The sequence below is a fragment of the Quercus suber genome, unplaced genomic scaffold, assembly GCF_002906115.3.
Source record: "Quercus suber isolate HL8 unplaced genomic scaffold, Cork oak 2.0 scaffold_209, whole genome shotgun sequence".
Lineage (NCBI taxonomy): Eukaryota > Viridiplantae > Streptophyta > Magnoliopsida > Fagales > Fagaceae > Quercus > Quercus suber.
Genome location: NW_027069667.1, coordinates 483,550 through 511,280, shown reverse-complemented (window position 1 = coordinate 511,280; position 27,731 = coordinate 483,550). Strand labels below are relative to the sequence as shown.

Sequence of the window (27,731 nt, the reverse complement as noted above, 5' to 3'; positions counted from 1 at the left end):
AGGCAGCCTGTTGATGATATGGACAGCAGTCAAGATACATTCACCCCAAAGATAAAGAGGAATATTAGACTGAAATCTCAAAGCCCTAGCTATGCTTAAGATATGTTGGTGTTTCCTCTCCACAACTGAATTTTGTTGTGGAGTGGCAACACAAGAATGTTGGTGTATAATACCATTTGCAGAAAAAAAATCTTTCAAGAAAAACTCAGGGGCATTATCAGTTCTAAACACTTTAATTTTGGTATGAAACTGAGTACATATCATGTTATAAAAAGAAACAAGCAGTGGCCTAGTATCTGATTTATATTTCATTAGATAAACCCAAGTGGATCGAGTGGCATCATCAACAAGAGTAAGAAAATATTTGAAGCCTTCTTGAGTAGGTTTGGCAAAAGGACCCCAAACATCACAATGGACTATATCAAAAGCATTAGAAGAAATGTGATTAAAAGATGGAAAAGGTAACTTTTTCTGTTTAGCAATAGGACATAGAACACAATCTTTATTACTTTGAAATTGGATTACATCAGGAAGGTGACTGTGCAAAGTATTGAGCTTATTATCAGAGACATGCCCAAGTCTAAGATGCCAAAGAAATGGCTTAGAAACAACAGGAACATTGGAAACAGAGTTTACAAGGGAATCAAAAACAGAATTCAAAATGGAAGAGACTCCTGATATGGATGTGCAATCTGGTGAAACTTGCAGCAAGTAAAGATTGTTGTTCAATTTACCCACTCCAATCGTTTTCCAACATGACAGGTCCTGTATGAAGCAAAAATTTGAAAGGAAGACAAAACAACAAGATAGGCATTTGGTTAATTTGCTAACTGAGATTAGGTTGAATGAAAAAGAAGGAACACAGAGAATATTTTCAAGGATTAAGGTGGACGAAATTTGAATGGTTCCTATGTGAGTGACAGTAACTTTCTCACCATTAGGCAATTGAACAAAGGTGGATATAGAATTAGTGATTTTGGTGAATAAGGTGACAGAATGAATTATGTGATCTGTAGCACCAGTGTCAAGAACCCAAGTCTCACTATTGAAAGCATTTTTATGTACAGGATTAACAGCAAATACAGAATGTTGCATGTTTAAAGTCATACAATCTTGAAACACAGGGCAAGTATTACCTGAGGCAGAAGTGGAAGCAATTGCAGAATTGGCTGAATGAACACCTTCACAGGAATCAGATGAGAAGGCATGAGTATTGAGTAGAGAAATCAATTGTTGACATTGATCAGCAGTAAATGGAAAATTCCCATTGCCTAGCTGTGTCTCTCCGGTTTGAGATTGATCACCCTCAAAACTGATCTGATTTGCCATTGGAACCTTTCCCTTCTGCTTATAACCTGGTGGAAAACCCACCAATTTGTAACACTTCTCCTTGATGTGTCCAAGCTTGCCACAATAGCTGCACATTGGCCTTCCTTTTCCAGTGTTGCCTTTGAGATTCTTACCAGAATTGCTTGTAAAACCAGAGTTATGATGAAAACTTTGATTTTTAACAGCAAGGGCAATTGTTTCAGCTGATGGACCCAGATTGAAGCCTGAAGAAGATCTTTGCCTTTCTTCTTGAATCACCAAAGAAAATGCCTTGTCTATAGAGGGACTAGGCTCCATCATGAGAATCTGAGTTCGCACTTGGGAGTAAGCATCATTCAATCCATTGAGGAATTGCATCAATGAATCTTGATGCTGGAAAGAATTGATCTTATCATCTACACCACAGGTGCATTTACCGCAGGAACAGCAAGGCAAAGGCCTGAAATTTAGCAATTGGTCCCACGAAGCTTGAAGCCCTGTGAAATAGGAGGTGACTGTTAAATCTCCTTGCATCACAGTGGAAATTTCCTTTTGTAGCTGTGAGATTCGTGGTCCGTTTGCCTGAGAGAAGCGATTCTTGAGCACATTCCAAACCTCAAGAGCAGTGTTCCGATAGATCACACTAGCAGTGATGTGAGGTGAAACGCAATTCAGAATCCAGGAAGAAATCATGGAATTGCACTTAGACCATGCCTTCTTCTCCAGAGGGGTAACTGCCATTGAAGCAGTGATTGAACCATCAACAAAACCTAATTTGCTTTTGGCATCCAAAGCCATCTTCATCGCACGAGCCCAAGTAGGATAATTTTCCTCTGTTTAGGGTTGTGAAACCAAGATCGCACCAGGTGATTCACCATGATGCAAAAAAAATGGACTACGAGGATCCTCCATTGGTGAAATTTCGTGCTGTGAGGTTGAAGATGAAGTTTGTTGAGGATTAGACGCCATTGAAAACGAGTCTTGCTCTGATACCATGTAAAAGATGAAAACCAAGGAGAAATAGAGAGCTGAACAGAAAGCTACACAAAACTCAGAGAAATGGAGAACACGGAGAGAGAGAGAGCTTCTGGAAATGCTTTCTATTATGATTGAAAGAGAAATGAATCAATCGAATTTTACTGTACATTAATCCTTCTTATATACTACCTGTAAGCTAACTGAATGAAAACTAATTCTCCTAATTACTCGCTAATCAGTTACATCAGTTACCATTAAGCAGTTATAAACTTAACACGTGATTCTCACGTGTGAGCCTAACTAATGTAAAAGAACAAAACTACAAGTAGCACAGCTATACAAAATTCAAGTGTCGTTTTGTGCCATTTTACTCTATAAGCACCACATCCATTTCATTCCACTGGTCCAGCTTCTAATTCTTGCTTCACTGCTGTTCTAACCTTGATCTTAGAATCTTTACAGGCTTCAAAGGGTATTAACTTGGATTCTCTGTATCCTCAATGCAGAGAGGAACCAGAAACAATAATTCATATGCTTCGAGATTGCTGGAGAAGCGAAGAGACATGGAAGCAACTGGGCATCACTGAGGAGGACAGTAATTTCTTTTCATCTGATCTCCACACTTGGTTGTCTGCAAATGCAACTAAGGACCAGCCTAATGGTCACAATCACCCTCCATGGAAGTTTGTGTTTTTGTTTGCCATCTGGATGTTGTGGAAGCAAGAAACAAGACCATTTTCCATAATAGGAACTACTCCTCAAACCTGGCAGCCCAAATTACTAGTCAAGCTAGTGATTTCCACTGGCGTGCTGCGGATTGGAGAGTTGTAAACAGCTTCACTTTGAAGGATATCAGATGGGAAAGACCTCGGAGCAATTGGAGCAAGTAAACACTGATGGGTCTTCAATGGGAAATCCGGGCCTAGCTAGAGGAGGAGGGGTGATTAGAGATGAGGTGGGTAATTGAATGGTGGGTTTTTCCGGGAAAATTGGAGTAACTTCAAGCTTTGAAGCAGAGCTATGGGCCTTGAGAGATGGGTTGAGGATTTGTGTAGAAAGGAGCTGTCCAGCCATTGAAGTTGAGTTGGATGCAAAAGCTATTATTGACATCCTTGTGCAACCCACCCAATCAAACTCTCGTCTCCCCTTTATTGGATGACTGCAGGCAGCTGGCATCTCAGATCCCACAGATTCGATTCAAACATTGTTATCGAGAAGCAAATAGAGTTGCTGACCATCTTGCTAGGAAGGGAGCTAAGCAAAATGCTGATTTTATTCTGTTTGAAAATCCGCCTGTGGATTTGCTAGCTATTTTCAATTTTGACCTTGCTGGGTTGTATTTAAGCAGGCGTTGTACTGCTGAGCCTTTGGCTGTTTAGTTTTTTAATGATATTTCTTTCTTACCAAAAAAAAAAAAACCAAAGCTGCTCCTCTGACCGCACTTGTATAATGGGGCCCACACACCCATCACGCTAACCGACAGCTGTACATGATGCCTTCGGTCGGCTGTGCCCCCAATAGATATCACACACATGTCCGCATAATTTCTGAATTCATAAATTGGTCTTATTGAGTAGTATTTATTAAAAGAATTCAAAAAGAGAAAAAATAAAAAAAATACACACAACCTTTTTGACTGGTCGATGTGTCCTTCTTCCCAAGGCGAAAGTGATTAGCGTGCGCCGCATTTCTGTGGGCTCTACCTGCTAGGCCTGGGACCCAATGTAGGCACGTGTCTCGTTTAGGTTTTGATTCAGACTTCATTATCTAAATAAAGAAAATATATAGTAATAGACCAATAGTAGTACATCCTCTGGACTTGATAAAAATTGAATTTAACTTCGATGATTTTTGTCATATTGTTTTTTGTTAAAACTTATATAATGTTTAATCTTTTAAAATTACTAATCAACCTTTTCAATGGACATCCCTATACCAAAAAAATAAATAAATAAATAAAACTTTTTTCATGGACATCTTATAACTTATAATCCCATGTTAACTTTAATTTTGTCCTAAAAAATCTATGAAATATAATTTAGAAGTGTCAATAAGTCAAGTTTGTGCTCAACTCGCTATTAACCTAATGACATAGGTTTCCAGTTGAAACCCACTGCCAACTGCGAAAAATCATGAGTTTAGTCAGATTGAACTCAGTTGGACGATGGTCAAGTTAGTCGAAGCCAATGAAGATGCTGGCGGAGGTTGTGCTAGGCAGCAATCTGTATTTTTTTTGTTGGATCTGAACAAATTGGGTAGATTCGACCTCTTTCAAAGGTTTGGTCGGCCAAATCAAGTGGCTCGGGTTTTGGAGAATGAAACCGGTCACTCGACCCACCATCGCCGGTCATGGAACTTTAGACCTACCGCCAACTGTCCCTCTACTTGTATCAAATAATTTCAGTTCAAGTAGTTCCAAGTTAGACGGGTTCATTGGGTCTTAGTTGGATATGGACCACCCTAATATATATATATATATATATAACTAATAGTCACAGGAGAGAGAAAGAGAGAATCATGATTCCCTCCCATTAAGAAGGAATATTCATGAAAGTAGTTATTTCCTGTAACAAAAGTGCAACCAAACAACTAAATACCTATTTCATTATATTTTTAATTACTGATTGCACCATTTTCTTATAACTTAAAAAGTTTTCTAATTTTCTCATATTACACTAGCTTTTCCAAGTGAAAAACCTCAGTAATCATGTTATTCTTTTTAACAATTACAGCAAACGAACCATGGAGTTTCGACAAACACCTTATGGTGCTACAATGCTATGACAAGGATTCAGACGGGGAGGTTATGCCCTTCAACTCTACTCATTTTTTGGTACAAGTCCACGGTATCCCAATAAGATTTATGAATCCACAGGTGGCAACAGGGCTGCACGAAACCGTGAGACAAGTACTATGTCAACCAAAATCACCAATTGAAGACAGGGGTGGCTTTATGAGAGTGTGTACTTATCGACATTTCACAACCTTTATATCGAGGCAGGGTGGTTGCTTTTGAGGATAATAAGGAACAATGGGTCTCTTTCAAATATGAGTGACTTCCCAACCTCTGCTACTGGTGTGGGTACCTGACACATAATGATCGAGATTGTGACTTGTGGATTTATAGTGAAGGTACTTTGGAGGAAGCAGATAAACGCTATGGTCCTTGGATACGAGCTTCTCCAATTACGAATTCACGCAGGACAATAGTTATGGCCCCAGGATTCTATGTTAAAAAAGACGTAGCTCCGAAAGATTCCGCTGGCTTTCCGCAGTGGCCGCTAGCGACAAGTGTACCAGCAAGTGACCAAACACCCTCCCATCCCAAACAGGTAAGTGCTGTGAACATGGAAGCTCCAAATTCAAATTTCAAAAATCCTTTCCTAATAGAGAATAACACAGCTGACCTTGCTCAACCAATCCCAAATTTGATGCACACTCATAAAGGCGTAGATACGTCTGAGAAACATATTAAGGAAATAGATCGTGACTTACACAAATTTGAATTACCTGGGGGAGAAAATCACGTTCATGACACGTTGACAGGTAACAACTTTTCCCAAAATAGTCCTCTAACCACCCAGATAACCCCTCAACCAGAAACATCCTTCCACATCCCAAATTTTCTCATTTTAATTCTTTGAAGCCTATCCAACCAAAAATATATCCCTAGAAACCTAACTTGACTCCACCTCCTACCGAAAATCCTGAAAAAACCCTCTGATATTCCCAATCCAGATAAACTCCCTAACAATACACACCCCCAAGTCACAATGAAGAGAATCCCTAGGATTGAAGGGCAAAGAAATTCGACCAAGGTTGAAATTTTGGGACAAAAAAAAGTAGCATCCTGCCACTCACATCAATCTAAGTTACCTAACAAAAAATATGTGGTTACTCAAATTGATAATGAAAACATCCATATATTGGCGAAGGCTAGTTTCTAGCCCTACCAGAAGCAATAAGTCTACTGGTATGGAATTGTCGTGGTATGAGAACCTATGAACAGAAGATCAGCTCATAGACATGGTGTGGGCAAAAGATCCACAGTCATTTTCATAACTGAAACATGGACCGATAGAGCAACGCTAGAGATAGTTCAGACAAAAATTTAATTCAAGCACATGTTTGAAGTTCCAAGGAGAAATAAGGCAGGGGATTTAGTATTTTTTTTGGAATGAAGACTTTAAGTTAGACATTGAAACCTTTTCTCCCAATCATATTGATACCACAATTAACAAGAACCAAGCTAATGAATGAAGATTTACGGGTTTTTATGGTGAACTAGATACGCAAAAAAGACATGAATCCTGGACCAAGTTGCAACAGTTGAAGAAAAGTGGAGTTTCACCTTGGTTGTGTGCTGGAGATTGCAACGAAATCACCTAGCAATCAAAAAAACAAGGAGGAAGCTCAAGACCACATATTCAAATGAAACTATTCAAGAATATTCTAGATGAATGTGACTTCATGGACCTAGGGTTTATAGGCTTCCCTTTTACCTAGAATAAACATTATGCTGACTGTATGGGAGAGATTAGATAGAGCAGTGGCGAAAAATAAGTGGTTCACAATGTTTCCGGGAACTAAAATTCACCACTTGGATACAACAACTTCTGATCATAAACCTCTATGGATAGCTTCGAAAAGTATGGATTCTGGTTTTCAAAAACCATTCTGCTTTGAGAAGGTGTGGATGATGAATAAGGGTTCTAGTGACACGATAAAGGCAGTATGGACAGAAAAGGTAGCAAACCCATGGGATACAAGGGTGTTAAAAAAATTGATAAGTGTGGAATCAAATTATCACGGTGGAGTAAGAAGACTTTTGGAAGTGTAAGAAGCGAACTTATAAAAAAAGAAAAGAATTACAACAGGCTGAGAAAGCCTTAATTCGAACAGGTGATTCACGATGGATGAGGTTTTTGGAGTCAAAGATCAATGTGCTTCTTGAAAAGAAGGCAAAGATGTGGGCACAACGATCTAAAATTATGNGTGGTGCCCCTTGATTAAGTCTTGGGCTTAGCATTTCCCCCTCTATCTTCTTGACTCTGGGATTGTCTTTCAGCATGTCCTTCACAGCACTGCCACTCTATCTCCCAAGTCAACTTTTGGTTCTGACGAGTTAACTCCGCCATGGCGGCTGCCATGGACTGTATATGTTGGATGGACTACGGTTGAGTGATAGGCGTTGATTAGCGATCTCAGTTGGGACGGCTAGAAGCATCCTTACTCTCTTGGTGGCCTGGGCAGTGGGCCTTGATCTAGTTCGAACCATACAACCTTTTGTCAGAGAAAGATAAACTGCCAAACTTGAAGTTTTCTCCTCCCACAGACGGTGCCAACTGATGCTGAACAGAATTAGTAGACTGGACAATTTGGCTGAAAAATGAACACACTATCAAAGGAGACGGGGGTGGACCGGCCTAAGACCCTTTGATGACTAAGTTAGTATCTTTTCCCACAAATGGAATTCTAACTGTATTGGAGTAATGTCAGAATGTTCTTATACCATTGCTTGATTCAGACCAATCCTTATATAGGGAACCTTGGAGCAGTTATTTGGTTTAATAACTTCCCCAAGATTTGTGGAAGTCCGAAATTTTGAAAATAACTTCTTCAATGACTATAGAAGTTGTAACCGCTAATGGAAGTTACATACTTAGGAGAAATTGGTGGCGACGAACACGGGTTGATTAACCACTCCAGAATTTGTCAAGTGTTATATAGTCGTCCATGTGCTTTGCCTATGGACGACCCCTTGTATATAGACTGATGTTGTGTGGTCGTCCATGTGCTTTGCACATGGATGACTCTTCCGTCCTAATTGCCTGAGGTTTATTTAATTAATCAATATTCATGGACGATCTCTATGGACGAACTAGAGATGGTCAATTTCATTATCCCATCAGTACCTGCCTTCAAACTATCAAACCACCTCATCGCCACCGGCTCCAAACTGGATGGGAATACCTTGAACATTAAAGGCTTATTCTTGGAATGTATGGCTATGCTTTGATTAAAGTGACTAACATGCTCCACAGGGTTTGTTCTCCCATTGTATATGGTGAACGTGGGTTGGGAAAATCGCTAAGGAAGTCTCCCTCTTTCAATCCAGCGTAAAAAAGGAGACTTTACAATCTGGTTCAGTGCTCTACTCATAGCATCATTTTTGAGACTGTCTGAGGCCGACTTTCTATCTCTAAGCTCATGATGATAATCCTCATCATACGAGAAAGTCTCACTAGGGGGAGTTCTCGATCTGCGTCTGTAGCTAAAATCTTTCTTACCATCAAAAGAGAAGTCAGGATTCGGTGAGGTTCGCCTATGTCATTCATGGTGCAAGCTTCTTCTTAAGTGATTAGTCTCCTTTTGCAAATTTCTTTCATTTTCTTCCTGAGAGATGTGGCTTTTACCCTTAGCTTGGCTTCTACTAGTATAGGTAGTATGTACACTTCCCTCCCGGTCTTGTTGCCACTCAAGATTGCAGAAGTGATCCTGGGGTTGAGACCCCATAGATTCTGTCTGATGTGGACCTGAACCTACCATTGTTGAAAGTCAGAATTACTAAAACACTAGTTTTCCCAAAGATGGCGCCAATTGTGAGAACTAGATTTGGGCAGTGAATCCACTACGTGAAAGGACTTAAATCCAAGAAGTCCAAAATAATAAATTTATGGAGAATGGGTTGAAAAATTGGGCTATAGTTTATCAAATAAACATTGGAATAGATTCAAGTAGGAGAATGAAAAGAAGTAGGATTATATTGAAGAAAAAATAGTCCTCAGCAAGATCCGAGGTGAACTGTTCTTGTTTATTATCCTTAAATTTGGTTACAAGTTTGATTCCTGAATGCTATAATGTTTTTCCTTCTGATTTTCGATCCCCTTTTTATGAAGGACCTCTTTCCTTATATATCTCCTTTTAAAACATCTTGATCTTACACTTGTTAATCACCTGCATTACCACTTGAGTGATTGTCCCATCAAACACCCTCTCTGGTTGTGTAGGCCTTGAGGTAGCCAACTTTGTATTGTTTAGGGGTCTTCTTCACATTAATGTAGTTAGGAAAGTAACTGCAGAACATTAAATGTAGTGGTGACAGTTTTCTTCCCAAGATATTTGAAACCTTCTCTCGGTCTGATGTCTCTACAATGTCTAGTCATACCGACAGAACTTTCTAGGAAGTTCTCTTCTGAGGAGACATTTATCCTCGGCTTATCTCGCTAAGCTTTTATGGCCAAAACCAACTCTTTTATTAGTTAACATAGTCCCTAACGATGGAGATTCTTTCTTCTTGGGCTAGTCCTAATCCTCGGCTTGGGCCATAGGCCCAATGTACAAATGTATAATGGACTTCCGGGCCTAATATCACTTCAATAATATTTCTATTAGACGCCTATTTTAAAATAAAGGGTTGAATATATAGGGATATTTTGGGAGTTTTAGTAAAAAAAATTATTAAATCTAATTCCATTCCTTTCCATTTATCCAAATTTTGGGGGAATGAAAATTTAAGGTTTCAAAAGAATAGAGAAGAATGAGTGTTTCCTCCTACTCATTCCATTCTCTCTCACTTAAACTCCCAAAAAAGGGAATGAACTTTCCATTCCCTTCATTAAAACTCCCAAACAAGAGAAAGAAAGAATATTCTAAAATTATTCTTTTTATTTCTTTCCATTCCATTCCATTTTCTTCTCCCAAGCGGAGCCCTAGTATTCTAAAAATAAAAAATAAAAAAAAAATAAACACACTGCCTCGCTGAATTGAAGAAGTCGCCTAAAAATCTACTGTGACTGAATTTTATACGACGAAACTCAAAATTTTCTGTCCAAGGCTTCGGAAGTCTTCCAAGTAATCTGTAATAAACAAATGAAATAAAAAGGGAAACTTAGATTAACAATACTCCAAATACAAAATTATACCCAATCACACTAAGATGCATTTAGATTTGAGATTCATATCCATCACTCTAAATATGAATCTGAAATTCTATTGTTCTTCTTCTTCTTCTACTTTTTTTTTTTTCTTTTTTAAATTTATTTATTTCAAAGGTTAGAACAATCACAGTAAAGATTTGAGATTCACCACGGATTGTGGCGGTGGTGGTTACCGACGAAGGAGTGAGGCAGTGGGACAAAGAAAAGAGAGACTCTATATGGACATGAGATTAACGGTGGTGACTAGGGGCAGAGCCAAGAATTTATGTTTGGGGGGGCCAAGTTGCGATTCTAATATATTTATCAAGACAGCCTACACACACACATATATATATACACACATGTTTTTTTATTATATATGCACACATATATATACACACTTTTTTATTCGATAAGTTATATATATACACGCACCTAACAAAAAAAAAATGAGCTTAGTATTTTCAATCAAAATTATTTTTGATGGCTATCTTTCATAAAATAAAATTCATTTTTTCCATTTTCATATTGAAATTCTTAAAAAGTTTCATTTTAAATACAAATTATCATATTTTATACTAAAGTAAGTAAAAATCTTTCAATTGAACTAATGAAATTTTCAAAAATATGAATAATCCAAAACTTGGAGGAATAAGTTAGGCTTCAAACATATTGAAAGCTATCTTGCTCTAACCCATTATGTGGCAACCAAAGACACATTTCAAGTGTAGTTTTAGCGACAAAATTATTTTAATGAGTCAATGACTTGTTAATCACCATATAACGGGTTGAAAAAGATAGACTCAAACATATTTGATACCAAACATTATCAAATATTTAACAGATATAAGAGCATATTTTACAATAAAAAATAGAATTGTAAAAAATAAAGTTATATCTCTATAACTATTAGACCAATTATTTTTTTTTAAGCATTATTGGACTAATTCAAATATTTGGGGGCCAACTCTCTATTAACATTTGTTTCTACAGTCACAGGTGTCCTAATTTCTGAATTGTTAACATCTTTATTCTTAAAGAATGCATCAATTGTTTTTTGTTTGCTCATAATTCTTTTAGCTTTAAGAGTATGACTCAAAAATTAACCTGAAAAGAATTTTAAAAAATAAAATTTTAATTAGAAATTTTTACTTAGTTATATGAATGTTATTTTCCACTATAATTTAAATAGTCAACCCATTTTTAATACAACTTTAATTAACAATAACCCCTCAAACAAAAACAAAAAACAAAACAAAAACAAAAATAATTTAATTAATTTGTCTTTTATAATGTATTGGTTAATTTAATTATATAGCTTTAATTATTGTTATTTAGCGTAACAATAAACTATATTGTTTTAATTTATTTGTCATTAATTATACTGTTTTAATTTGTTATATTATTTAGCCCCTTGTACATATTACACTAAAAGAGCAAACATTATACATTCCATGTGCAGCACAATAATTAAAGCAGTGTAATGTGCTGCACATTACATTACTTTAATTATTGTTTACCCGGCCCCATGAGCCCATGAGCCCATCTACTCCCTCCCCACCCCACGGTCCCCACTCAACAGACAACAGACAAGCACAACATGTGCCCCAATCACAATAACCAGCTGCAATCTGAAAATTTCGCAATGTCAATCACAAATCACAATACACATTACACTAAATGACAATCAATATCTCATCAACACCAACACCAACACATTGACCAACACAAACGGATAAGAAATAAGATAAAGCCAAATTAAAAAAAGACAAAAACAGGAAAAAAGTAAAATGGCCAGCCAATCAGAGATGAGATAAAGAGAGAGAGAGAGACGTTCAAAAGAGAGAGAGAGACTGAGATAGGCTATTAAAGAATAAAGAGAGAGACGTTCATAAATTTCATTTCATTTTTTCATTTCGGAGTGAGATAAAGAGAGAGAGACTGAGAGAGAGTTAGAGTCAGAGAGAAAAACCTTGAGGGAGGGCCGGACTCCGGAGCAGCCGAGCAGAGGCAGAGCGATCAGAGTAGAGGCAGAGCGATCTGCGAAAATTTCAGTTCATTTTTCATTTCAGTGAGATAAAGAGAGAGAGACTGAGAGAGATTCAGAGAGAAAAAGAGAGAAATACCTTGAGGGAGGGCCGAAGGGAGCACTGGAGCAGAGGCAAGCTCCGATCTACGATCTGCGATCTGCGATCTGCGATCTGCGATGAGGGGTGACCGGGCGAGCGACGACGAAGATGACGAGTGAGCTGCGGCGATAACGACGGCGACGTGACTGTGGTTTGGTTTGCTGAGGTTTGGTTTTGGTTTGCTGTATTGGGTTTTTTTTTTTTTTTTTTTTTTTTTTTGTGGATAAACACCTCTGTATTTGGTTTGCTGGAGTTTGTTTTGGTTTTTCCTTGTATAGACAATATTGGGGATTGGATTTCTTTGCCAGCGACGTGATGGTTTGATTTCTGATTTTCTGTATTGGTTTTTTTTTTTTTTTTTTGGTGGTTGAGAATCTGTGGGCTTGCTATGAGCGAGCTACCTTTTTAATCTATTGGGCTCGCCATGGGCTTGGCTTGCCGTGGGCTTGGCTCTGTTACAATTTTTTTTTTTTTTTTTTTTATATTTTATTTCAAAATTTTTGGGCTTTTTATTTATTTATTTAATTTTGCTTGAAAGTAGAACAGATAATTTTTTTTTTATAAAAAATTTGAGGGTGTTCTTGGGCTGGGAGTGGCCTGAGAGAATAGGTGAGAAATGGGTAGGGGGGCCGGCTATCTAATGTTGGAGGGGGGGGGCTATTTATTTTTTCTTCATAGTGTAATGGGAAATATTTTTTTTTTGCAAGGGCCACGCCCCCCCCCCCCCCGAAGCCACTATGTGGGTTCGCCCCTGGTGGTGACCTCTGGTGAGCGGCGAGCAAGGGCTGCTGAGCCATGGCCAATGGCTTTTGTGGTTGGAGAATGGGTCCAAGAGAGAACTAAGGAATGGGGGTTTTAGGCTTTAATCAGATGTATCAGTTGTTTGTTTAGTGATGTGTGCGTCAGTTGTTGTTTTTTTTGATAAGTGTGTGTCAGTTGTTAGTGTTCTATTTTGTGCTGGGTAAGTGTTTATGCAGGGTATAGAACCCCTTGTTTTAGTTATCATTAGGAGACGGGTACCACATAGGCCAGAAGCGCGGTTAGTTTTCTATTTAAAAAGTTTGACATTGCACTCATTTATTAAATTAAGTAAGTGGTTTTACACTTTTTTTATTGAATTTGACAGTTTCATCCAAACTTATATGTGTGACTCACCACTAAGTGACATTATTGATCCAGGTTCATTTGGTTGTGCGCTATTGCATGGTTCCCTATACCTACGCCTCACACTGACAGTTCCATTCCACATTGTGCGTTCCATTACACATATACATCTTTGTGCTTTGTCAGTGTGTTGATATTTTCCTTACTTTTTTCTTACACTTCGATGGTTCATTTTCAATCTTTTAATAGCGTACTTTTTGATGCACATGGCTATCCAACATCCTACATGTTTATTTGAAAATTTGTAAAGATTGATTTTTTTAAAAATCAAATGGAGTTTGGTTGTATTCACCTCATTGACAATTTTTTATTTGGAAAACAATTTTAAAAAATACAGCTTATTTTCTCACAATGTTTTCTTAAATAACATTCATATAACTAAGTAAAAATTTCTAATTAAAATTTTATTTTTTAAAATTCTTTTCAGGTTAATTTTTGAGTCATACTCTTAAAGCTAAAAGAATTATGAGCAAACAAAAAACAATTGATGCATTCTTTAAGAATAAAGATGTTAACAATTCAGAAATTAGGACACCTGTGACTGTAGAAACAAATGTTAATAGAGAGTTGGCCCCCAAATATTTGAATTAGTCCAATAATGCTTAAAAAAAAATAATTGGTCTAATAGTTATAGAGATATAACTTTATTTTTTACAATTCTATTTTTTATTGTAAAATATGCTCTTATATCTGTTAAATATTTGATAATGTTTGGTATCAAATATGTTTGAGTCTATCTTTTTCAACCCGTTATATGGTGATTAACAAGTCATTGACTCATTAAAATAATTTTGTCGCTAAAACTACACTTGAAATGTGTCTTTGGTTGCCACATAATGGGTTAGAGCAAGATAGCTTTCAATATGTTTGAAGCCTAACTTATTCCTCCAAGTTTTGGATTATTCATATTTTTGAAAATTTCATTAGTTCAATTGAAAGATTTTTACTTACTTTAGTATAAAATATGATAATTTGTATTTAAAATGAAACTTTTTAAGAATTTCAATATGAAAATGGAAAAAATGAATTTTATTTTATGAAAGATAGCCATCAAAAATAATTTTGATTGAAAATACTAAGCTCATTTTTTTTTTGTTAGGTGCGTGTATATATATAACTTATCGAATAAAAAAGTGTGTATATATATGTGTGCATATATAATAAAAAAACATGTGTGTATATATATATGTGTGTGTGTAGGCTGTCTTGATAAATATATTAGAATCGCAACTTGGCCCCCCCAAACATAAATTCTTGGCTCTGCCCCTAGTCACCACCGTTAATCTCATGTCCATATAGAGTCTCTCTTTTCTTTGTCCCACTGCCTCACTCCTTCGTCGGTAACCACCACCGCCACAATCCGTGGTGAATCTCAAATCTTTACTGTGATTGTTCTAACCTTTGAAATAAATAAATTTAAAAAAGAAAAAAAAAAAAGTAGAAGAAGAAGAAGAACAATAGAATTTCAGATTCATATTTAGAGTGATGGATATGAATCTCAAATCTAAATGCATCTTAGTGTGATTGGGTATAATTTTGTATTTGGAGTATTGTTAATCTAAGTTTCCCTTTTTATTTCATTTGTTTATTACAGATTACTTGGAAGACTTCCGAAGCCTTGGACAGAAAATTTTGAGTTTCGTCGTATAAAATTCAGTCACAGTAGATTTTTAGGCGACTTCTTCAATTCAGCGAGGCAGTGTGTTTATTTTTTTTTTATTTTTTATTTTTAGAATACTAGGGCTCCGCTTGGGAGAAGAAAATGGAATGGAATGGAAAGAAATAAAAAGAATAATTTTAGAATATTCTTTCTTTCTCTTGTTTGGGAGTTTTAATGAAGGGAATGGAAAGTTCATTCCCTTTTTTGGGAGTTTAAGTGAGAGAGAATGGAATGAGTAGGAGGAAACACTCATTCTTCTCTATTCTTTTGAAACCTTAAATTTTCATTCCCCCAAAATTTGGATAAATGGAAAGGAATGGAATTAGATTTAATAATTTTTTTTACTAAAACTCCCAAAATATCCCTATATATTCAACCCTTTATTTTAAAATAGGCGTCTAATAGAAATATTATTGAAGTGATATTAGGCCCGGAAGTCCATTATACATTTGTACATTGGGCCTATGGCCCAAGCCGAGGATTAGGACTAGCCCAAGAAGAAAGAATCTCCATCGTTAGGGACTATGTTAACTAATAAAAGAGTTGGTTTTGGCCATAAAAGCTTAGCGAGATAAGCCGAGGATAAATGTCTCCTCAGAAGAGAACTTCCTAGAAAGTTCTGTCGGTATGACTAGACATTGTAGAGACATCAGACCGAGAGAAGGTTTCAAATATCTTGGGAAGAAAACTGTCACCACTACATTTAATGTTCTGCAGTTACTTTCCTAACTACATTAATGTGAAGAAGACCCCTAAACAATACAAAGTTGGCTACCTCAAGGCCTACACAACCAGAGAGGGTGTTTGATGGGACAATCACTCAAGTGGTAATGCAGGTGATTAACAAGTGTAAGATCAAGATGTTTTAAAAGGAGATATATAAGGAAAGAGGTCCTTCATAAAAAGGGGATCGAAAATCAGAAGGAAAAACATTATAGCATTCAGGAATCAAACTTGTAACCAAATTTAAGGATAATAAACAAGAACAGTTCACCTCGGATCTTGCTGAGGACTATTTTTTCTTCAATATAATCCTACTTCTTTTCATTCTCCTACTTGAATCTATTCCAATGTTTATTTGATAAACTATAGCCCAATTTTTCAACCCATTCTCCATAAATTTATTATTTTGGACTTCTTGGATTTAAGTCCTTTCACGTAGTGGATTCACTGCCCAAATCTAGTTCTCACAATTGGCGCCATCTTTGGGAAAACTAGTGTTTTAGTAATTCTGACTTTCAACAATGGTAGGTTCAGGTCCACATCAGACAGAATCTATGGGGTCTCAACCCCAGGATCACTTCTGCAATCTTGAGTGGCAACAAGACCGGGAGGGAAGTGTACATACTACCTATACTAGTAGAAGCCAAGCTAAGGGTAAAAGCCACATCTCTCAGGAAGAAAATGAAAGAAATTTGCAAAAGGAGACTAATCACTTAAGAAGAAGCTTGCACCATGAATGACATAGGCGAACCTCACCGAATCCTGACTTCTCTTTTGATGGTAAGAAAGATTTTAGCTACAGACGCAGATCGAGAACTCCCCCTAGTGAGACTTTCTCGTATGATGAGGATTATCATCATGAGCTTAGAGATAGAAAGTCGGCCTCAGACAGTCTCAAAAATGATGCTATGAGTAGAGCACTGAACCAGATTGTAAAGTCTCCTTTTTTACGCTGGATTGAAAGAGGGAGACTTCCTTAGCGATTTTCCCAACCCACGTTCACCATATACAATGGGAGAACAAACCCTGTGGAGCATGTTAGTCACTTTAATCAAAGCATAGCCATACATTCCAAGAATAAGCCTTTAATGTTCAAGGTATTCCCATCCAGTTTGGAGCCGGTGGCGATGAGGTGGTTTGATAGTTTGAAGGCAGGTACTGATGGGATAATGAAATTGACCATCTCTAGTTCGTCCATAGAGATCGTCCATGAATATTGATTAATTAAATAAACCTCAGGCAATTAGGACGGAAGAGTCATCCATGTGCAAAGCACATGGACGACCACACAACATCAGTCTATATACAAGGGGTCGTCCATAGGCAAAGCACATGGACGACTATATAACACTTGACAAATTCTGGAGTGGTTAATCAACCCGTGTTCGTCGCCACCAATTTCTCCTAAGTATGTAACTTCCATTAGCGGTTACAACTTCTATAGTCATTGAAGAAGTTATTTTCAAAATTTCGGACTTCCACAAATCTTGGGGAAGTTATTAAACCAAATAACTGCTCCAAGGTTCCCTATATAAGGATTGGTCTGAATCAAGCAATGGTATAAGAACATTCTGACATTACTCCAATACAGTTAGAATTCCATTTGTGGGAAAAGATACTAACTTAGTCATCAAAGGGTCTTAGGCCGGTCCACCCCCGTCTCCTTTGATAGTGTGTTCATTTTTCAGCCAAATTGTCCAGTCTACTAATTCTGTTCAGCATCAGTTGGCACCGTCTGTGGGAGGAGAAAACTTCAAGTTTGGCAGTTTATCTTTCTCTGACAAAAGGTTGTATGGTTCGAACTAGATCAAGGCCCACTGCCCAGGCCACCAAGAGAGTAAGGATGCTTCTAGCCGTCCCAACTGAGATCGCTAATCAACGCCTATCACTCAACCGTAGTCCATCCAACATATACAGTCCATGGCAGCCGCCATGGCGGAGTTAACTCGTCAGAACCAAAAGTTGACTTGGGAGATAGAGTGGCAGTGCTGTGAAGGACATGCTGAAAGACAATCCCAGAGTCAAGAAGATAGAGGGGGAAATGCTAAGCCCAAGACTTAATCAAGGGGCACCACTTCGCAGAAGGTGCCACACTTGGAGAAGGAAATGGATCAGATGTTGAAGTATATGGATGAGATGAAGGAGAACATGAGAAGGGCAAATCCCGTAGAGGATTTGGTTCACCAAACAGATTCCCCTTTCACGGCTTTCATCAATGGCCATCCCTTGCCTCCAAAGTTCAAAATGCCTTCCTTGGATTTATACAATGGAACACGTGATCCTTTTGATCATATTACTACTTTCAAGACAACCATGCATCTTCAAGGAGTCCCAGACGAGATTATGTGTAGGGCTTTCCCTACCACCCTTAAAGGACCAGTGCGAGTGTGGTTTAGCAAGATACCTCCGTGCACAATTAGTTCTTTTGAAGAGTTGAGTAAGTTGTTCGTCAACAATTTCATCAGAGGACAAAGGCACAAGCAATCCTCATCTAGTCTTTTAACTATAGAACAAGGGGAGAATGAAAGTCTGCGGTCCTTCATCACTCGTTTCAACAGGAAAGCACTGACAGTGGATGAGGTGGACGACAAGCTATTATTGGTAGCCTTCCATAATGGGGTTAACTCGGATTTATTCATTCACAAGCTTTATGAGAAAGAACCTCAATCCATGGCTGAACTCGTCCATTCGATCCAAAATTTTATGAATGCAGAAAATGCAATCATTGCTAAAAAGAGGAAGAGGGCAGAAAGAATGGAAGCAAACCCCACTCGTCACTCTAAACAAGGGCCTCGTCCAAAGAAGGGATGAACGGAAGATAAGAAAGACCGAGATAACAGGAAGGCAAGTCCTTTAGCAAGGAATCAAAATTATACACCCCTAAATGCCCCACTCGATCAGGTACTCATGCAAATCAAGGATGATCCTTCCTTGAAATGGCCAGAGAAGATGAAAGGAGATCCTAACAAGTGCAATAAGAATAAATATCGTCGCTTCCATAGAGACCATAGGCATGACATGGACGAGTGTTTTGACTTGAAGCAGCAGGTCGAGAACCTCATTAAACAAGGGAAATTAAGGCACTTTGTTAGAAGGGATCACAAAGATGAGAAGTTAAAGGGGAAGGTAGAAGAATCATCACGACCTCCACTTGGAGAGATAAGGGTTATCATAAGAGGGACTTCTGAAGGACAATCTTCCAAATCAAGGAAGACATATCTCAAAGTGGTGCAAAATGTCTAACTCTTTGGACGATCCCCAAGGACAAAGGAGATAGACGAGCCAACCATTTCTTTTACGGATGAAGAAGTTAGGAGAATTCATCATCCACATGACGATGCAATTGTCATTACCCTACTCATTGCAGATTACAGAACTGGGAGGGTGTTAGTGGATAATGGAAGCTCAGCGGATATATTGTACTATCCTGCCTTCCAGCAGATAAGGCTTGGACGAGATCAACTTCGTCCAGCATGTTCACCACTGATAGGATTTAGAGGAATGAAAGTGCAGCCCGTAGGCACCATTACATTGCCTGTAGTGGTGGGATCATACCCATAGCAAATAACTAAGAAAGTAAATTTCCTTGTGGTGGATTGTTCATCCTCATACAATGCCATCATTGGAAGGCCAACCTTAAATAGTTGGAAGGTAGTAACATCTACCTACTACCTATTAGTCAAATTCCCTAGGGAGTACAGGATAGGACAAGTACAAGGAGATCAGTTGGCAACCAGAGAATGTTATCTATCCATGTTGGCTTTGGATGAGCAGGTGCAGACTATGAGTATAGAAGAAAGAAGAGTTATTGTGGAACCTACTGAAGTACTGGAAGATGTTTTATTGCAAGAAAATGATCTTGAGAAGTTCACTAGAATTGGAACAAGCATGAATGAGAAGGCGAAAAAAGACCTCGTCCAGTTTCTGAGGAATAGTATCGATGTTTTTGCATGGAGTTAAACGACATGCCAGGTATTGATCCAAGTGTAATTACTCATCGAATGAATGTGTACCCTCTTCTAAGCCTATTCTTCAAAAGAAAAGGGTGTTCGCTCCTGAACGAAAAAAGGCTATCAAGGAAGAGGTTCAAAAACTAACCACAGCACAGTTTATCCGGGAAGTCTATTACCCGGATTGGTTAGCGAATGTAATGATGGTGAAGAAGGCAAATGGCAAGTGGAGGATATGCGTAAACTTCACTGATTTGAATAAAGTTTGCCCTAAGGATAGTTATCCTTTGTTGCGCATTAATCAATTGGTTGATTCTACAACCGGCCATCAACTATTAAGCTTCATGGACGCCTTCTCAAGATATAATCAGATAAAGATGAACGAGGCTGATCAAGAAAAGACCTCCTTTATTACCAGTCAAGGTTTGTTATGTTATAAGGTGGTGCCTTTCGGTCTAAAGAATGCAGGGGCGACATATCAAAGATTGGTGAATCACATGTTCAATCCACAGATAAGACAAAATGTGGAAGTGTACAACATGCTTGTAAAGAGCTTGGACGGGGGAAGCCATCTGGACAATCTTCAAGAAACCTTTGAAACACTTAGGCGATATAAGATGAAGCTGAACCCAAGTAAATGTGCATTCGGAGTATCGTCAGGAAAGGTTTTGGGATTCATGGTTTCACAGAGAGGTATTGAAGAAAATCCAAACAAAACCCAAGTAATCTTAAACATGGAACCACCAAAGAATGTCAAGGAAGTCCAATCTCTCACCGGACGGGTTGCAACTCTAAATAGGTTTGTTTCAAAAGCCACAAATAAGTGTTTGCCCTTCTTCAAAATCCTCAGGAAGGTATTCGAATGGATGGACGAGTGTCAAAAGGCCTTCCAAGATCTAAAAGACTATATTACCACGGCTGCATTGTTAAGTCCGTCCGTGCTAGGAGAAAAACTATATCTATACTTAGCAGTGTCCCCACATGCCGTGAGTTCAGCATTGATCAAAAAGGAAGAGAAGGTGCAAAAGCCTATGTATTACACTAGCCGAGCACTGAGAGGGGCAAGAGGAAGGTACCCACTGATAGAGAAGTTAGCTTTTGCACTAATAACAGCTTCTAGGAAGTTAAGACACTACTTTAAAGTTCAAGTCATCAATGTCATGACTGACCATCCATTCAAGAAAGCAATGAACAAACTAAAAGCTGCAGGACGACTAATCCAATGGGCAGTTGAGCTAAGTGAATTTGACATTCAGTATCAACCGAGGAATGCAATAAAGGCTCAAGCCCTGGCAGATTTCATTACAAAGTTCACTCCAAGTTATGAGGACTTGGATGAGAAAGAAGACAATAAAAAATGGGTCATCCATATCGATGGATCATCTACACTACATGCAGGAGGTATAGGAGTTGTTTTACAGTCACCAGAAGGAGATAAACTGAAGCACAAAGTTCACTTGCAATACCAAATAACTAAAAATGAAGCAGAGTATGAAGCCCTTTTTAAAGGGTTGGAGTTGGCTAACTCAGTGGAAACAGATTCAATACTTGTCTTAGGAGACTCTCAGTTGGTCATAGGCTAAGTAAATGGGACATGTAAAGCCAAAGAAGATAGAATGAAGAGATATTTAAAGAAGGTGGTATGCCTTATGAAGAAATTCAAAGAAGCTGATTTCATTCAAATCCCAAGGGAAGGGAACATGGAAGCAAATACTCTAGCAAAGCAAGCCTCCACAACTGAAGCAAGGGATGGGTTTGATGAAATCCAGTACATGCCAAGCGTAGACTTCCCCGAAATGTTGCAACTAGAAGATAAAGAAAATTGGATGACCCCGATAGTTTCATACTTGAAGGACGAAAGGCTTCTAGAGGGGAAAGAAGAGGCCAGAAAACTTACGGTTAAATCAGCGAGGTACATATACCTGCAGAGGTGCACATGGCCAGCCATGGGTGATGAAGTATCAAGACGAAGAAAACAAGAAGTAGGTTCATCTTAACCTCGATCTTATAGACGAGATAAGGATGGAAGTAGAGCAAAGAACAGCAAGATACAAAAATCTCATGGCAAAGCAACATGATGCCATGGTGAAACCTAGGCATTTCAACATTGGGGATCTCGTCCTAAAAAAGGCTTCTTTGGCTACCAAAAACTTGGTCTACGGAAAACTGGGACCAAATTGGGAAGGACCTTACAGGGTTATCAACTGCAAGAGGCAAGGATCCTACAACTTGGAAGCCCTGGATGGAAGAAGGCTGGAACGCCCTTCGAATGTTGAACACCTAAGAAGGTACTATCAATAAAGGGTGATCATGGACGAACATTGCTACAGGACGAATGCCATGGACGTTGGAAGTAATTTATTGCTTGAAGTGTTATTTTCTTGTGTTTGCTTATTTCTACTACTATGTGTTTTTACATATGTAAGTATTTTGTGTTACTCATGGACGAATCTGTGATTGTATAAGTATTTTTAATTCCCTAAAGGCACTAGCTCTTAAGCATGTGTCATGCCTGTGGACAAATGATTACATGGTGTGGATTTCCAAATATATGTGTGATGTATTTTCAAGTATATGTATGATTGTAGGGGAATCCTTCATTTCTATGATTTCATTCAAAATAATCTACAAAAGACAAACAGCCAAAGACAAATAAAATCCTTGGACGCAAGGATGTGCCGTTTATAAGCTTTACTTCAAATAAGGATAAAGCAGGAAAAATAAATCTAAGGTATGTCCGTCTAAGCTCAAGACGAGATAAAACCTAAGATATATCTATCTAAGCTCAAGGCGAGTTAAAACCCGAGCTATGATCGTCTAAATAATAGACGAATAATGTGCTTGAAAAAACGCCACAAGCCCATAGATGAATCTAACCAACCTAACAATCCATCACATGGATGAGTATTAGTTGGGAACAATTTTTGCTAAGGATGAGTAATTGATTGTCCCAAGTTTGAATAATGAATAAAGACGTCACTCATGGACGAATTGTACTTGAACGGCAAACATGAGTTCATGTAACTATTGTTGACGATGTAGGAAGAAATTCGTCCATATGCTCAAGACGAGATAAAATCTCCTTAGGTGGATGAACCCCAACCACAGAAATGGTATGGATGATATAAATAAACTTCACAAAACTTATGGCATATTCAAACACAATAAACGATGAAAATAAAAAGCATTCATTCATTCATAAAATTCAAAGGGTAGACGACTACCGTCCAAAAACCCTTGAAAGTAATGAGTAATTATTCATAAAGCTCGTCCATAAACTTGGACGAGAGAATTGTACTTGAATGAATTTTAAAATAAATAAAGCCCAAAACACTGGGCACCTCCAAACAAAGTTAACATATAAACTTTCTAAAACAAAGATGAAATCACTTGGACAGATCACTAGGAGCATTGCCATTCTTTGGATCGTCTTAGGTCACCTAGTTATTAGCATCGTCCACCACATTGATGTCCTTAGAACTCGTCGCAAACAAGGAACTCTCTGTAGCAAGGGGTATCTTAAATGTATCGAAGTTAAAGTTAGGAAATGATTCCTTGGCATCAGCACGAAAGTCCTCATACCCAACAGCGTAATGACTACCTGACAATTCTTGTATTCGTCAGACTCTTAAAGGCTGATATGGCTTCCTCACGTGCTTTAAGTTCCTCAACCTCGTTCTTCAACTTCGTCTCTATTCCTTGCAAACGATTGAGATCCTCAGTCAGTCTGATCACCTGCCCCTTCTTCAATAGAACTTCTTTGTTCAGCTCTTTGGCCTTTTCCTTAGCCGCCTTGGCAGGGGCGGAGCTAGGAATTTATGTTTAGGGGGGGTCAAGTTGCGACGCTAATATATTTATCAAGACAACCTACACACACATATATATATACACACATGTTTTTTTATTATATATGCACACATATATATACACACTTTTTTATTTGATAAGTTATATATATACACGCACCTAACAAAAAAAAAAATGAGCTTAGTATTTTCAATCAAAATTATTTTTGATGGCGATCTTTCATAAAATAAAATTCATTTTTTCCATTTTCATAGCGAAATTCTTAAAAGTTTCATTTCCAATACAAATTATCATATTTTATACTAAAGTAAGTAAAAATCTTTCAATTGAACTAATGAAATTTTCAAAAATATGAATGATACAAAACTTGGAGGAATAAGTTAGGCTTCAAACATATTTAAAGCTATTTTGCTCTAACCCATTATTTGGCAACTAAAGACACATTTCAGGTGTAGTTTTAGCGACAAAATTATTTTAATGGGTTAATGACTTGTTAATCGCCATATAACGGGTTGAAAAAGATAGACTCAAACATATTTGATACCAAACATTATCAAATATTTAACAGATATAAGAGCATATTTTACAATAAAAAATAGAATTGTAAAAAATAAAGTTATATCTCTATAACTATTAGACCAATTATTTTTTTTTAAGCATTATTGGACTAATTCAAATATTTGGGGGCCAACTCTCTATTAACATTTGTTTCTACAGTCACAGGTGTCCTAATTTCTGAATTGTTAACATCTTTATTCTTAAAGAATGCATCAATTGTTTTTTGTTTGCTCATAATTCTTTTAGCTTTAAGAGTATGACTCAAAAATTAACCTGAAAAGAATTTTAAAAAATAAAATTTTAATTAGAAATTTTTACTTAGTTATATGAATGTTATTTTCCACTATAATTTAAATAGTCAACCCATTTTTAATACAACTTTAATTAACAATAACCCCTCAAACAAAAACAAAAACAAAAACAAAAACAAAAATAATTTAATTAATTTGTCTTTTATAATGTATTGGTTAATTTAATTATATAGCTTTAATTATTGTTATTTAGCGTAACAATAAACTATATTGTTTTAATTTATTTGTCATTAATTATACTGTTTTAATTTGTTATATTATTTAGCCCCTTGTACATATTACACTAAAAGAGCCAAACATTATACATTCCATGTGCAGCACAATAATTAAAGCAGTGTAATGTGCTGCACATTACATTACTTTAATTATTGTTTACCCGGCCCCATGAGCCCATGAGCCCATCTACTCCCTCCCCACCCCACGGTCCCCACTCAACAGACAACAGACAAGCACAACATGTGCCCCAATCACAATAACCAGCTGCAATCTGAAAATTTCGCAATGTCAATCACAAATCACAATACACATTACACTAAATGACAATCAATATCTCATCAACACCAACACCAACACATTGACCAACACAAACGGATAAGAAATAAGATAAAGCCAAATTAAAAAAAGACAAAAACAGGAAAAAAGTAAAATGGCCAGCCAATCAGAGATGAGATAAAGAGAGAGAGAGAGACGTTCAAAAGAGAGAGAGAGACTGAGATAGGCTATTAAAGAATAAAGAGAGAGACGTTCATAAATTTCATTTCATTTTTTCATTTCGGAGTGAGATAAAGAGAGAGAGACTGAGAGAGAGTTAGAGTCAGAGAGAAAAACCTTGAGGGAGGGCCGGACTCCGGAGCAGCCGAGCAGAGGCAGAGCGATCAGAGTAGAGGCAGAGCGATCTGCGAAAATTTCAGTTCATTTTTCATTTCAGTGAGATAAAGAGAGAGAGACTGAGAGAGATTCAGAGAGAAAAAGAGAGAAATACCTTGAGGGAGGGCCGAAGGGAGCACTGGAGCAGAGGCAAAGCTCCGATCTACGATCTGCGATCTGCGATCTGCGATCTGCGATGAGGGGTGACCGGGCGAGCGACGACGAAGATGACGAGTGAGCTGCGGCGATAACGACGGCGACGTGACTGTGGGTTTGGTTTGCTGAGGTTTGGTTTTGGTTTGCTGTATTGGGTTTTTTTTTTTTTTTTTTTTTTTTTTTTTGTGGATAAACACCTCTGTATTTGGTTTGCTGGAGTTTGTTTTGGTTTTTCCTTGTATAGACAATATTGGGGATTGGATTTCTCTTGCCAGGACGTGATGGTTTGATTTTCTGTATGGTTTTTTTTTTTTTTTGGTGGTTGAGAATCGTGGGCTTGCTTGAGCGAGCTACCTTTTTAATCTATTGGGCTCGCCTGGGCTTGGCTTGCCGTGGGCTTGGCTCTGTTACATTTTTTTTTTTTTTTTTTTTTATATTTTATTTCAAATTTTTTGGGCTTTTTATTTATTTATTTAATTTTGCTTGAAAGTAGAACAGATAATTTTTTTTTTTTATAAAAAATTTGAGGGTGTTCTTGGGCTGGGAGTGGCCTGAGAGAATAGGTGAGAAATGGGTAGGGGGGCCGGCTATCTAATGTTGGAGGGGGGGGGCTATTTATTTTTTCTTCATAGTGTAATGGGAAATATTTTTTTTTTGCAAGGGCCACGCCCCCCCCCCGAAGCCACTATGTGGGTTCGCCCCTGGTGGTGACCTCTGGTGAGCGGCGAGCAAGGGCTGCTGAGCCATGGCCAATGGCTTTTGTGGTTGGAGAATGGGTCCAAGAGAGAACTAAGGAATGGGGGGTTTTAGGCTTTAATCAGATGTATCAGTTGTTTGTTTAGTGATGTGTGCGTCAGTTGTTGTTTTTTTTTGATAAGTGTGTGTCAGTTGTTAGTGTTCTATTTTGTGCTGGGTAAGTGTTTATGCAGGGTATAGAACCCCTGAGTTGTTAGGTCATTAGGAGACCGGGTACCACATAGGCCAGAAGGCCCGGTGTTAGTTTTCTATTTTAAAAAGTTTGACATTGCACTCATTTATTAAATAGGGTAAATAAGGAGTTTTACACATTATTTTTATTGAATTTAACCACTTCTATAAATCTTATTTGAGGAAAATAACTTGACTGTATTGAGATGTACATCCTGTTGTTTTATTTTGGTTGGTTGCGCTTTGGCATGCGTGCACTATAGTACTACGCCTCAAGGCTTATGAATGAATCAACGGTCCATTGTTGGATGGGCGTTCATTACGCTAAAGTTCATCGTATGAGTTGTCGTTTGTAAGACGTGCCACGTCGATGGGATGGTCCTACATGGGCTCCACGGAGTTGCATGTCCAATTGTTCACACGGCATAAGTAACCCGCCGCTTTTGTGTGTGTTCCCCCTTCCCACTTTGTTTCTCTTTATTTGTTTCATTAGAAATTTTTTTGTAAAGATAATTTTTTTTTTAAATATTTTTCAGTATTTGATAGTACAAAAAAAACTTGATCAATGAAAATTTATCTTTAGTTAACAGAAAACCCTAATAAAAATAGGGCTTATTTTTCTATAAGTTGTTTTCCAAATTTTTTTTTGGGAAAACAATTTCTTTCTCACGCGTTGCATCTCCTATAAATATTATCTTCGTCTATAGCTGTGGGAAACATAATTTTTTGGTGCCTCTTTCTCTCATGGTAACTTTTCTCACTTTTTCTCTCTTCCCTTTGCTTTTTCTCTCCTCACACCCTCACTGTCACCAACTCTAGTCTCTCCTTTTTCCATAGATCTCTCTCTCTCTAACTGTCTCTCTTCTCTCTTTTCTCCATGTTTCTCTTCCCCTTTGTAACACAATTCTCTGATTAGATTTTTTTTTACTATACTGATCGGTCAATAGCTCCGGCTTGTAAAGGAGAACAAATTTGTAGTGGTAATTATTTCATTCCTCTTTACCAAAATCCCAATTCTTTGCTTTGAATTTCAAGCTTGATTTTCTTTTTTCTCTAAGAAATTTTCGGTTTGATGGATTCTAGGCAGAAGTTACTTCTTTTCGTACATAAAGTTAAAAAAGAAAGAATGAATGAAGTAAAAGATGAAAATTTTAAACATAGTACCTATATTGCTCTAAATTGCTTTTATGGGACAATCTTTACCGTGGACTAATAAAATTGTTATATAATGAATGATAATTGTTTAGGAGAATTGCATTTGTTGGCAGATATTA

General features: G+C 37.6%; 1 protein-coding gene across 1 annotated transcript; it reads left to right on the top strand.

Moving 5' to 3' along the window:
* Positions 1 to 17,987: 17,987 nt before the first annotated feature.
* LOC136070099 (uncharacterized) lies at positions 17,988 to 18,692 on the top strand. Its single transcript, XM_065779486.1, has one exon. It carries the CDS (start codon positions 17,988 to 17,990, stop codon positions 18,690 to 18,692), a length of 705 nt encoding a protein of 234 aa, XP_065635558.1.
* The last annotated feature ends 9,039 nt before the right edge of the window (positions 18,693 to 27,731 follow it).

Bases quoted from the DNA above. Each gene is read 5' to 3' on its own strand.
- LOC136070099 (XM_065779486.1), top strand. From the start codon at position 17,988: ATGGATCAGATGTTGAAGTATATGGATGAGATGAAGGAGAACATGAGA.